Source organism: Limanda limanda, chromosome 10, assembly GCF_963576545.1.
Source record: "Limanda limanda chromosome 10, fLimLim1.1, whole genome shotgun sequence".
NCBI classification, from domain to species: Eukaryota; Metazoa; Chordata; class Actinopteri; order Pleuronectiformes; family Pleuronectidae; genus Limanda; species Limanda limanda.
The window spans coordinates 28,472,433-28,484,932 of record NC_083645.1 but is presented as its reverse complement, the minus strand read 5'-3'; the positions used below and the strand labels follow the sequence as shown (position 1 = coordinate 28,484,932).

General features: G+C 45.1%; 1 protein-coding gene across 1 annotated transcript in view; it reads right to left on the bottom strand.

Annotated features, from left to right (window-relative positions):
- nfkb1 (nuclear factor of kappa light polypeptide gene enhancer in B-cells 1) overlaps window positions 1-10,921 on the bottom strand; it is a 21,291-nt gene extending 10,370 nt beyond the window's left edge. The window contains exons 1-6 of the mRNA XM_061079233.1: window positions 10,760-10,921; window positions 7,926-8,004; window positions 7,375-7,456; window positions 5,452-5,492; window positions 4,852-4,950; window positions 112-263 (exon numbers count right to left, since the gene is read on the bottom strand). Of these exons, the coding sequence (XP_060935216.1) occupies window positions 112-263; window positions 4,852-4,950; window positions 5,452-5,492; window positions 7,375-7,456; window positions 7,926-7,964 (413 nt within the window). The 5' untranslated portion in view covers window positions 7,965-8,004; window positions 10,760-10,921. The remainder of the gene's footprint in view (window positions 1-111; window positions 264-4,851; window positions 4,951-5,451; window positions 5,493-7,374; window positions 7,457-7,925; window positions 8,005-10,759) is intronic.
- Between the last annotated feature and the right edge of the window lie 1,579 nt (window positions 10,922-12,500).

The window sequence follows — 12,500 nt, the reverse complement described above, 5'->3', positions numbered from 1 at the left end:
TTGTGAATTGTGTGTGTGTGTGTGTGTGCGTGTGCGTGTGCGTGTGCGTGTGTGTGTGTGTGTGCGTGCGTCTGTGTGTGTGTTTGTGCGTGTGTGTGTGTGTGTGCAGACCTGATGCTGGAGTCTTTGGGCTGCAGGTCCGTGATGCAGATTCCTTTGTCACACTGTTTTCCCACCAGACTGTGGGCGTGGAGCTGAGGGACGGTGGGCAGCGCCGTCACAAGCTGGACCACAACCCGGGCCGGACCCTGGTAGTTACCGATCTGTCCGACACACACACCGACACACACACAAACACAAACACACAAAACACACAGAGTTCTGGGTTCAAACCAACTCCACAAGGACCTGGAACGACCAAGTCTTGTGTCCAAACCGGATCCATCTCAGCTCTGAAGACCAAGGCTCAGGTTTCTTTCTTCTTCACACTGAAGAAACGTCATGTTTCCTTTAATAAGAACTAATAAAGACACACTGAAAAGAAAAGCGTTGAGGCAGGAAGAGTGAATGTAAACAAAGTGTTCCATCACTTCCTGTACGAACATGATCAACGTTTCAGAGTTTATTAAATCTAACAAACATTAAAGCTTCTCTGAAAGTTAAGAACCAAACTGTCTCATCTCTTCAAGCTTCAGTTGATAGATTATGATCAGATCTGTTTAATGTGCTGATTTGCATAAAGGAAATCAAATTTAAAAAAAACTGTGTTCCTGTTTCCACTGGGCGTGTGTGTGTGTGTGTGTGTGTGTGTGTGTGTGTGTGTATATCACTGCAGGTATTTGCCTGCAGAGACGTTGCAACTGCTGTGTAATAAACGAGCCCACTTCCTCTTCCCGGGTCTGTCGGCCAATCACAGCCGCCCGGCAGAGAAGCTGCAGAGTTCCTGGAAACACAGCGGCTGGTGTTTGACGGTTTCCTGGCTCAGAGACGCTCTTGATAAATACCTGAAGTGTGTTGGTTTCTGTCAGTGTGTGATCGGGGGGGACTGATTCAGTGAGGATGGATCTGACTGATGGAACCACACGAGTTATTCAGATGAACTTGGGTCAGAGAAGAACTCAGTTTGCATCGATTCCTCAGAGAATAATTCATGAATCATTAAGACCTTTTCATTCCTTCATGAGTTTGTTCCATGTTTCATTTGATCTGTTAGTTCTGGTTTCACTTTGTAATTTAGGGACTAAAGAATTTAGTCTGACAAACGTACATCCTGTTGTCATCACCTACGTGGGCGGAGTCTACCTATACTGGACTCTGATTGGTTTCTAGACGGCGTCTGACATGGGCGTGTTGTCAGTTAGGGGGGGGGGGGGTAGTAGTTTTTCTGTTAGAATGGAAAAGATAAATGAAGCTTCATTTTCTGCCATGGTAACATCATGATGATTTCAGAAGCAGCATCAGCACCTTCAGGCGCAGTACTCCACAGTACTACAGTACTCCAGAAGTACTACCGTACTTCACAGTACTACAGTACTCCACAGTACTACAGTACTACAGTACTCCAGAAGGTACTCCACAGTACTGCAGTACTCCAGAAGTACTACAGTACTTCACACTAGTTCAAAGGCACCAAGTGAACGTCCTCGTGTCTCAAACATATCGTCAGAGGTGAAGACTGCAGCTGCTTCTTCTGCTTCTTCTTCTTCTGTTAAATTCTGTCTCTACTTCCTGTGATTGGTCCAAAAGTCCAAACTGTCCAACAAAGTGTTTTCAAAGCAACAGAACCAGGTTCAGTTTGATCCAGATCCAGACCTCCTCTTCTGCTCTGAGGAACCGTTCACACCTGATGTTCAGGTTCACACTGAACTGAAGAGTCTGAAGCTCTGAACCAAACCAGGTGTGAACGATATCGGAGATGAACTCTGGTTGTTAATAACTTCAGAGTGTTTCTAACTGATCTCAGTTCAGCTTCACTCTTCAGCTGCAGCTGCTTGAGACAGGTTGTGACTCTCAGTCAGTTCTTCTCTCAGGAGATGGAACCCACTCACCAGGGGGGGGAACCCACTCACCGGGGGGGGGGGGGGGGGGGGGGCCCACTCAGCAGAGTCACAGAGAACCGACGCTCAGGGAGAGAAGGAGGAAACTTCCTCTTGTTCACACTCACATATCAGACTCTCTCTCGTCCAGCTGCTGGTTGAAGCATCCTTGTTCTAAACCTCTCAGCTCAGTCATGATAATTCAATCTGTGATTAGTGTGAACAGGGTTTCATGAGCAAGACGAATGTTAAATTAAATGATTGATAAATAATGAGTTATAGTTTCCCTTTATAGTTTCAACAACATCAGATGTTTTATCATATTTATCTTTTCCGAAAAATCTTTAGCGGCTAACGAGGCAGCGAAGTGTGTCGATGTTAAAGCTTTAATCTGCTCCTGAGACTCAACACCTCACACAACTCCACTTCCTTCTAATTACACGTGGGGAGCAAACAGACATGAAGCACAGTGGAGGGGGGTGTGTGTGTGTGTGTGTGTGTGTGTGTGTGTGTGTGTGTGTGTGTGTGTGTGTGGAGGGGGGGGGCTGCAGGTCTGGGCCTGCAGAGACTCTTCAAAAGCTTCTTTACCCAAAACCTGAACTTGTTTTTGTCGTGGACCGACTCACATTAAATCAGATAAAGCAGAGATCTCAGTGATGTGTGTTCACGTGTTTCTGATCAGTTTGGATTAAATTAGTTATTTAATGTTAAAGAATCAGGCTAAGACATCATGACTGGCAGCTGAGGCTGACTCCTGATTGGTCATGTGTGTGTATGGGCCGGAACTCGATACCACGACTCAGCAGCTTCATTTCCCAGAGATTTTTGATTAATTTCAGGAGAAGGTGGAGACGTTTCGTTGTTTCTATTTAATGTTTAAGGCATCAGACAAAACTCGATTATTCACAACAGGTTATTCGTATTCCAGTGATTCCAGAGGTAAAAGGTTAAAGTGTGAAATTTGTCGGCAAACAGTGAAATAATTCAACATATGAAGAATAAAGTTTCTGATAATAATCATATTGTCTAAACTATTTTATTTTAATGATCAAATTTCAAGTTTCAGGCATAAAATGTAGCATTAACCTTAAAACCAGTGACGATTAAAGCAGAATATAAAGTAGGAACACGCTTCTGATGATTCTCATCATCCTCCTGATCGTCGTTCCACTCGTCCGACCAGAACTTCAGGAGGGGGGGGGGGTTTTCCCGCTCTGCAGTCTCACGACAGCTTGTTCTGCTGAATGTGTCTCATCACTTTAAAGAAACTTTTATTTCCTCATCCAGACATTTGACACCAACTGGGTCTGGAGACGTTTCACTGTCTCTGGTGTTTCAGCGACGTTGGACATCCCAGAGTATGAGCGACTGTCTCTGTCTCAGATTTAATTCTTTAGTGTTTACTCTGAGCATTACGTCTGTTGGGACGTGTTCATATACATTTGTATTTATCTCTTCCTTCCATATTCATACTATATTTTGTCTGTAAAATTTTAAATCCTTTTATCATAACTTTATGTCAAGGAGAGACCTTGAACCAGCATTTCACTGGATGTCGTACTGTGCATGTTTGATGTTTGTGACAAATACAATTTGAAATCTAGATTTATCAAACCATAAATACATTTTCTGAGTGAAGTCAGACAGCGGAGGCAAAGAGTCGGACGGCGGCAGGAATGTGGGGATTTCCCGTCGGCTCTGGTTTGGTCGTAACATGTGGGAGTTCCACTCTTAACTAAACACAACGACAGTTCAGCTTCTCGCTGTGACAGTGGCACAACAACCAGGAAACTGGATCCACGGTGAAACTGCACCAGAGGAAAGAAAACCTCCAACTCTCCTCAGATAGTCTGTTAACCTGTTAAGCAACATATCATTAGAAAGCAAAGATTCTTCCGATTCGACTGATGTAAACCATTTCAAGATCCGATCACCACAGCCGGTAAAATTAACGTCTCAGTCAAGACACTAACACAAAAAAACCAATCACAAAGTGGACGTCACTCACCTAAGAAGCTTCATATTAATCCACAGATCGATAACATTCCAACGAAAACAGTCTTGGTACAAAGGTCCAGACGATCCAATCCATAACATAATCAGTCCAAAACACACTATTACATCAAAGAATAGCCACAGTCAGCTGTTGCGTAATCTCAGCGCAGTCAGCATCAAGATGTAAACAACATAAAAGATGTTTATTTGTATAAATTTTAAACCATATGACAGGTTTTGCCTCCTTTATATAAAAGTATGATTCTGAGTGTAAAAGTAGCCTTTTTAGCCTGGTTGGTTACCATGGTTCCAAATGGCCTTTGTGGAAAACGCCTAGACATGCCCTTAGGAAAAAATCTGTGAAATATTAATTTTCTGTGGTATTGTTATTAAATTTGAACCACGGCTAGTCAAGGCTTCATGCTCGGGTCCCAGTGTGTGTTCCAGCTCATAAGTCCCAGCTAGAGTCATCTGCAGGCATCTGTTTAACAACAAATATTCAGGCGGAAATAAAAACCTTCTACTTCACTGTGTTCCAACGGCTATTACTCAATGTCAGTAGCATGATTCTGACTGTTGGGGGGGAAAGTTCAGAATGTTACCTTTCAAAAGAGACCAAGATCATGCATGTTCTCCAAGTGGTTCATGAACAGCTTTCAATTTACTTTCGGTGCTCCTCAGACAGGCAGACACTGTTTAAGAGGCTACAAAGTAAACATGACATGTTTGACTCGTCATGTTTACGAGTATCTGGTATAAACATGAAACTATGGAGGGAACGGTCAGAGATGGTGATTGGTCATTTACAGCCACGATCAGCTCAACACAGAAAGTCATGACGCCTCAGGGAAGAGGAGGAGCAGCAGACAGGAAGTGTTACCTTGACGGTGGGGTAGGTCTTCCTGTTCTTCTCGCTGGACGCTCCTGGCAGACCGCCGTGGGACGGACCTTCACACCCGTATCTGAACCTGAAGCCTCGCTGATGGACACACAAAGACCAACCGCTTTGGTTTCATGATGACACACAGTTAAAATAAACTCTTGGCTCGGCAGAAGGTCACAGGTCATTAGCCTCAACGTCTACACTTCTGTGAATGCATGAAATAAAAAATAAAGTTCTTGTTTTTAACGTCAGTTTGTCGCAGACGTTTGATTCACATGGTTTCACTGTTTAAATGAGAATTACAGCTTCTGCCAACCAGAGCAGTCTCAATGATGGAACATCAGCCCTGGTCCCCACAAGCATATAAACACAGAAACTGTCTGTGAAACTGTAAATGCTGTTTTTGAACATCATTCTTTAGATTTAAAGATCGATTGAGAAATGTCTTGAGTTTTTTCTTTTATTTAATGAACAACTTTAAAAGTTATGAGTCGTATCAGATCGTTTCGATTCCACTTGTAAAGATGGAGATTATAATTTGCTGTCGGACGTACACGAGTTATCCTCCTCACACGATTATTCACTGGTGATGTTTACCTGCTTCGGCTGCTCCAGGATCTGCAGGAACGGTCCGTCCGCTGGAAACAGACACACAACGTCACACAAACCGTCAACACATTCAGAGTCAAGAGCAACTCAACATTATTTATATCAAGTTCCTGATTGACCGATTAATAATAAATAAATACATATTTTCTGCAGTATTTTTCTTTTTGTATTCACAAGCATCTGATTGGTCTTTTAACAGTAATCAAGCTACTCAGTTCCTGAAGGTGGCGCTATGATAAAGGTCATGGGGCCATTGACATCTAAGAGGAGAAGACGCAAAGAGGTTTCCCTTCACTTCCAGTCTTTGTGCTAAGCTAAGCTAGCTGAGTTCTCTCACAGGGCGGAAACAGACTGGAGGCGTGTTCTTGTATGTGGGCGTGTGCAGGAGTAAAACAAACATCCATCACATTTGATTTGTTTCGTCTCAACTTCATAAATCCCAGTTTGTCTCACAGATGTTCACAAGAATCAACTTCTTCTGTTCTTAACTCAACAAGAGTCAAATAGTAACTTAGTGATCAGTGAGTAAAGCTCAGTCCCATGTGAGGATCCTCTCCCAGGACACACACATGCTGATGGACCTGAACACAACAACACAACAACAGGATTCACAACATGAGAAGAACCAGTTTGTGACATTGACGTGTGACACAGTGACCGCCGGTCTGTGGTAAACATCAGACTCTCTGACCACGGCCTGGTTAGCCTGGTTAGCTTGGTTAGCTTGGTTAGCCTGGTTAGCTTGGTTAGCCTGTTAGCCTGTTATCCTGTTAGCCTGGTTAGCCTGGTTAGCTTGGTTAGCCTGGTTAGCTTGGTTAGCCTGTTAGCCTGTTATCCTGTTATCCTGTTAGCTTGGTTAGCTTGGTTAGCCTGGTTAGCTTGGTTAGCTTGGTTAGCCTAGTTAGCGTTCATCTCCTGCAGCATCTTCCTCCATCATCTGTCAAACCAGCCCACGGCTCAACCACAGCGGTGAGTTCCCGCCCGTCACGGCTGGTCCGCAGGGAACACGTGGATATTGTTGTGTTGTGATTTCCACCTGAACATCTTTACTTCATTTCACAGAGTGAACACAAACAGGGAAGTGAGACTCGCCACAAACAACTGGTCCTCACACGTCATGAAACTCCTCTTTCACTTTAACTTCATCACTTTTGATTTGTTTTATATTCAGACACTGAGTGAACATTCGTTTTCCAGACAGAAAGTGTGTTTCCTCAACATCTGTTTAACCTTGGAGCTCAAAGCAAGAAGCCAAGATTCATTAGCCCGGAGTTTACTAACACTCCTGGTGTTTTATTCAGTCCATGTTTCTTTATCAAAGTGTCTCTATTAAAAGCAGCTGGATTAGATTTAACTCCCGTTTGCAGTGAAGCTGGTAATTTACAGACAAATGCCGCTGAATCACTGAGCTACTGAAGGAAACTTAATAACATGAAGCTTCTGCAGTTACACAGAGAATCTGAAATGATTTAACAACTTTACAGCTCTGCCATTAATCCCAGAGAGACGTGTAAATACTGAAGGAAACTACACACAGATCTTTACATGTTCGACTCAAAGTGGAGCTCACACCTCCACCAGAGGCTCCTGGTGAAACCACATCTACATTCACTGGATCCACCAAATCGCACACACATATAAATATCAATTCCATGAGCGTGTCTGATTGTTTTCATCAAGATCTGAGACGCCGCCTGGCATCAACTTCAGCTTATAAAATGTTCACGATGTCAGTGACCTTTGACCGGCAAATTCTAATCACTTCATCCTTGGACTAAGTGAACGTTTCTTTGAAGAAGAAATTCCCTCCACGTGGTGTTGGATATGGAACCGACCAACAACCTGAACGCCTCGGTGCTGCCGTGGAGGAGGAGTGAAGACACAGCGGTGGCGTGAAGCGGTGACACTCACCCGTCCTCAGAGACGCCGTCTGAGACATGGCAGCAAAGGGCTGGAACTCCCACGGTGGATCCATAATCATGGTGTCGAAGATCTGCAGCAACAAGAACATTAACCAGGAGAAGGTTTGAAAACTGAGACCAAAGATCTGAAGACAGAAAAACATGAACTGACTAAACTGATGCTGTTCATAATAATAATAATAATAATAATCCAACAAATCGACACATTTCATCCCCCTGGAACATTTCCATGCTCACAAATCTTTTCTTTCTTTAACCTGTTGTTATGAGATTTGAATATTAACCTGCTGAAGTACACAGGTGTAATCAGTACTTTCACTTTAGCACAAGTATCTGTACGTGTAGAGAACTTGTGAACTTCTACTTCCTCTGGACACTGAGGGAACATCGACTGGATATAAAAGAAGGAAAAGACGGAACCTGTCGGTGGACCCGAGATAAACGATATTAAAGAATCCATCTGTCTCCTGTAGATTCTGTATGAAGTCATTATGCCTGTGAGTGACACACAGAGGAATCGAACCCCCGGTGTGAGTTTACCTGGTTGTTAGAATGAAGGTAGGGGTCGTCTCCAGCCATGGTGTGTGCAAAGGGCCCGGGGCCCCTCAGGAGCTGGAGTCTGAGGAACATGGGATATTTATCATTTATCAATAACAGTCATGGTGAGTCTAGTTTATGTCTTTTATAAAACATGAAACAGAAACGAAGTGAGCGTTTAAACTTGAACGATAAGAACTAAACTCAAAGTTTGTATTGATTTTACTGATTTTTCACACTTGTTGCTGTTTGGCATTGCGCGTTCCCGCCCCGGCCTCACGTGAACGCGCCTGTGTGAAGCATGCTTGCTCCGCAGCTAACAGCTAGCAGCTAACAGCTAACAGCTAACAGCTAGCAGCTAACAGCTAGCAGCTATTACCGCCGGACGGTTTGTAAGTGATCGGTTGTTACCGAGCAACGCGTCTGCAGCGCGGACACCGGCACGGTTCAGACCCGAGTTACCGGGCGTCGTACGGGAACTAAGGGGGGGGGGGGGGCTAACAGGAAACGTACAGTGAGCTAACAGGAAACCAACAGGGAGCTAACATGAAACCAACAGGGAGCTAACATGAAGCTAACCGGCTACACAGTCTGTTATATATGATAGACTCAGAATCCTCCAACTTCATATGAATGCACACACACACACACACACACACACACACACACACACACACACACACACACACACACACACACACACACACACACACACACACACACACACACACACACACACACACACACACACACACACACACACACACACACACACACACACACACACACACACACACACACACACACACACACACACACACACACACACACACACACACACACACCTGAAGGTGTTCAAACATGAAGCTCAGGAGGAAGTGATGTGTGGTCACCAGCAACTAGTTAGTCTGCTTCACCTCCTCTAACCTGCTCCTCTAACCTGCTCCTCTAACCCGGGTCACCTCCTCTAACCCGCTTCACCTCCTCTAACCCGCTCCTCTAACCCGCTTCACCTCCTCTAACCTGCTTCACCTCCTCTAACCTGCTCCTCTAACCTGCTTCACCTCCTCTAACCTGCTCCTCTAACCCGCTTCACCTCCTCTAACCTGCTCCTCTAACCTGCTTCACCTCCTCTAACCTGCTCCTCTAACCTGCTTCACCTCCTCTAACCTGCTCCTCTAACCTGCTTCACCTCCTCTAACCTGCTCCTCTAACCCGCTTCACCTCCTCTAACCTGCTTCACCTCCTCTAACCCGCTTCACCTCCTCTAACCTGCTTCACCTCCTCTAACCCGCTTCACCTCCTCTAACCTGCTCCTCTAACCTGCTCCTCTAACCTGCTTCACCTCCTCTAACCTGCTTCACCTCCTCTAACCCGCTTCACCTCCTCTAACCTGCTTCACCTCCTCTAACCCGCTTCACCTCCTCTAACCTGCTCCTCTAACCTGCTCCTCTAACCTGCTTCACCTCCTCTAACCTGCTCCTCTAACCTGCTTCACCTCCTCTAACCCGCTTCACCTCCTCTAACCTGCTCCTCTAACCTGCTCCTCTAACCTGCTTCACCTCCTCTAACCTGCTCCTCTACCCTGCTTCACCTCCTCTAACCCGCTTCACCTCCTCTAACCTGCTTCACCTCCTCTAACCCGCTCCTCTAACCTGCTCCTCTAACCTGCTTCACCTCCTCTAACCTGCTCCTCTAACCCGCTTCACCTCCTCTAACCTGCTTCACCTCCTCTAACCCGCTTCACCTCCTCTAACCTGCTCCTCTAACCCGCTTCACCTCCTCTAACCTGCTTCACCTCCTCTAACCCGCTTCACCTCCTCTAACCTGCTCCTCTAACCTGCTCCTCTAACCTGCTTCACCTCCTCTAACCTGCTCCTCTAACCTGCTTCACCTCCTCTAACCTGCTCCTCTAACCTGCTTCACCTCCTCTAACCTGCTCCTCTAACCTGCTCCTCTAACCTGCTCCTCTAACCTGCTTCACCTCCTCTAACCTGCTCCTCTAACCTGCTTCTCTAACCTGCTTCACCTCCTCTAACCCGCTTCACCTCCTCTAACCTGCTCCTCTAACCTGCTTCTCTAACCTGCTTCACCTCCTCTAACCCGCTCCTCTAACCTGCTTCACCTCCTCTAACCTGCTCCTCTAACCCGCTCCTCTAACCTGCTCCTCTAACCTGCTCCTCTAACCCGCTTCACCTCCTCTAACCTGCTCCTCTAACCTGCTTCACCTCCTCTAACCTGCTCCTCTAACCTGCTTCACCTCCTCTAACCTGCTTCACCTCCTCTAACCCGCTTCACCTCCTCTAACCTGCTCCTCTAACCCACTTCACCTCCTCTAACCCGCTTCACCTCCTCTAACCTGCTCCTCTAACCCACTTCACCTCATCTAACCCGCTTCACCTCCTCTAACCTGCTTCTCTAACCTGCTTCACCTCCTCTAACCCGCTTCACCTCCTCTAACCTGCTCCTCTAACCCGCTTCACCTCCTCTAACCCGCTTCACCTCCTCTAACCCGCTCCTCTAACCTGCTCTTCTAACCCGGTCTCACTAGTAGCCTGGTTGACTAGTTACCTGCTGACGGCCGGTGACGTAGTTCCCTGGTCACCTGGTTAGGGCGAACGCTTGCGTCTCTTCACCTCCTCTAACCCGGGTCACTTCTAACCCGGTCCAACTAGTAGCCTGGTTGACCAGTTACCTGCTGACGTCACCGGGTAAGGGCTTGCGTCTCTTCAGCTCCTCTAACCTGCTCCTCTAACCCGCTTCACCTCCTCTAACCTGCTCCTCTAACCCGGGTCACTTCTAACCCGGTCCAACTAGTAGCCTGGTTGACCAGTTACCTGCTGACGTCACCGGGTTAGGGCTTGCGTCTCCTCAGCTGGTCACCTGCAGCGTCACTTTGTAGAAACATCTTTTATCCTCAAGAAGAAGAAACGAGAAGCTCGAGCCGCGGAACCGAACACGTGACGACACACTCTGTGTCCCGCACACCGGAATTTCCCTCTGACGTCACACCGCTACAAGGCAGAGACAAAGCGAGGAGGTCTCACTCTGACGACAAAACGCTTTCCAGCAATAATGATAATAAGGAAGTCCTGTCTACGGAAGCCGAGCGCGGCCCAGGACAGAGCGAAGGAACAAGAAACGTTCTTAAATCATTTGTACCAACTCGGAAATCTGAGATTAAACATCAACATTTGCAAACAAAATCTCAAAGTTATGAGATTGAATAATATAAATGATCAGTTGTAAGAAATTAACATTATATAATAAAAAATTATGGCATTTTTAAAAAATCTACAATTAGAAGGTAAAATAAATGAAAATTGTGATTACAACTTGAATATGATGAAAGGAAAACTCTGAGATAGACATTCAATATATTTTATAGATTGTGACTTTTGACCTCAGTGTGTGTGGGTCTGTCCACAGGTCAAAGGTCAGAAGCAAACGTCATGAACGACTCAGTCAGAGATCTCAGTTTCTTCTTCACGTGCAGAGTGACTCCTCTTATCTCTTATAAACGATCTGAGGCCCGGAAGTTGTGTTCCTTGCGCCCCCTGCTGGTCAAACGAGGAAACATAACAGGGACACAATTACAATGATATTTCAGTTCCATTAAAAAGGTGAAAGAGTCCAAGTTGTTATTGTCTCTCAGAAATCTGGAATATTCTTCCTGCCTCACGTCGCCATGAAAGTTTCCAGGAGACAGTTAACGAACAACTCACAACACGATTTAACTGCGTCTGATAATGTTCCTCAGCCCAGAAAGTTAATGATACGTTGATGTGTTTAAATCTCAGTTCTAATAAAAGCTTCACTTCTTTTCCTTTGTTCGGAAACTGAACATTTTACAACTGAAAATTAAAAATCCATCGTCATCGAGACACAAACCTGGAGGAAATTTAAGTTTTCTTCTTGCGTTGATCAAATTTAAATGTTGACCTGAAAGAACCTGAGCGGCATATTTCACAGGATCAGTGAAAAGCTTGACCTGCTGGTGGCGCTAGAGGGAAGTGAAATAGATGTTATTGATCCTGCGAGAAGCGTTTATGTCTGAAGACGGAGCTTCCACCGGGTCATACTTCTTAATCAGTATCAATCTTATGTTAATGACTTTTAAAGCTTCTGCTGGGAGGAAAGAAAATATTCATAAAAACTCACAAACAACATCATTAATTCTTAGATGATCTTTATTTTATTGTTATTAAACAGATAAGAATCGTTATTTAAACATATATATTTGTTTCTGTTCTAAATATTTAGCTTTAGTTATTACAACATTAATAATACACATCTAAGAGCATCTGTAAAATAATTAGTGCAATTTACAGTTAAAACTTTACAGTGGAAACAAAAAAAAACTGCAAAAATATACATATCATCTGTTCAATAAAACTTCAGGTCAAACCTGAACGCAGTTACAGCAGAAATCATGAGGCACGTTAGCTCAGCACACACACGACCACATGCCAGAGCACTGAGGGTGTCAGTGAGGCACTACTGCTAACACACCACCACCAGGGGGCGCAACATCGACACGACAGTCAGACGCCACGAGGCACAACGGACTCCGAGAAG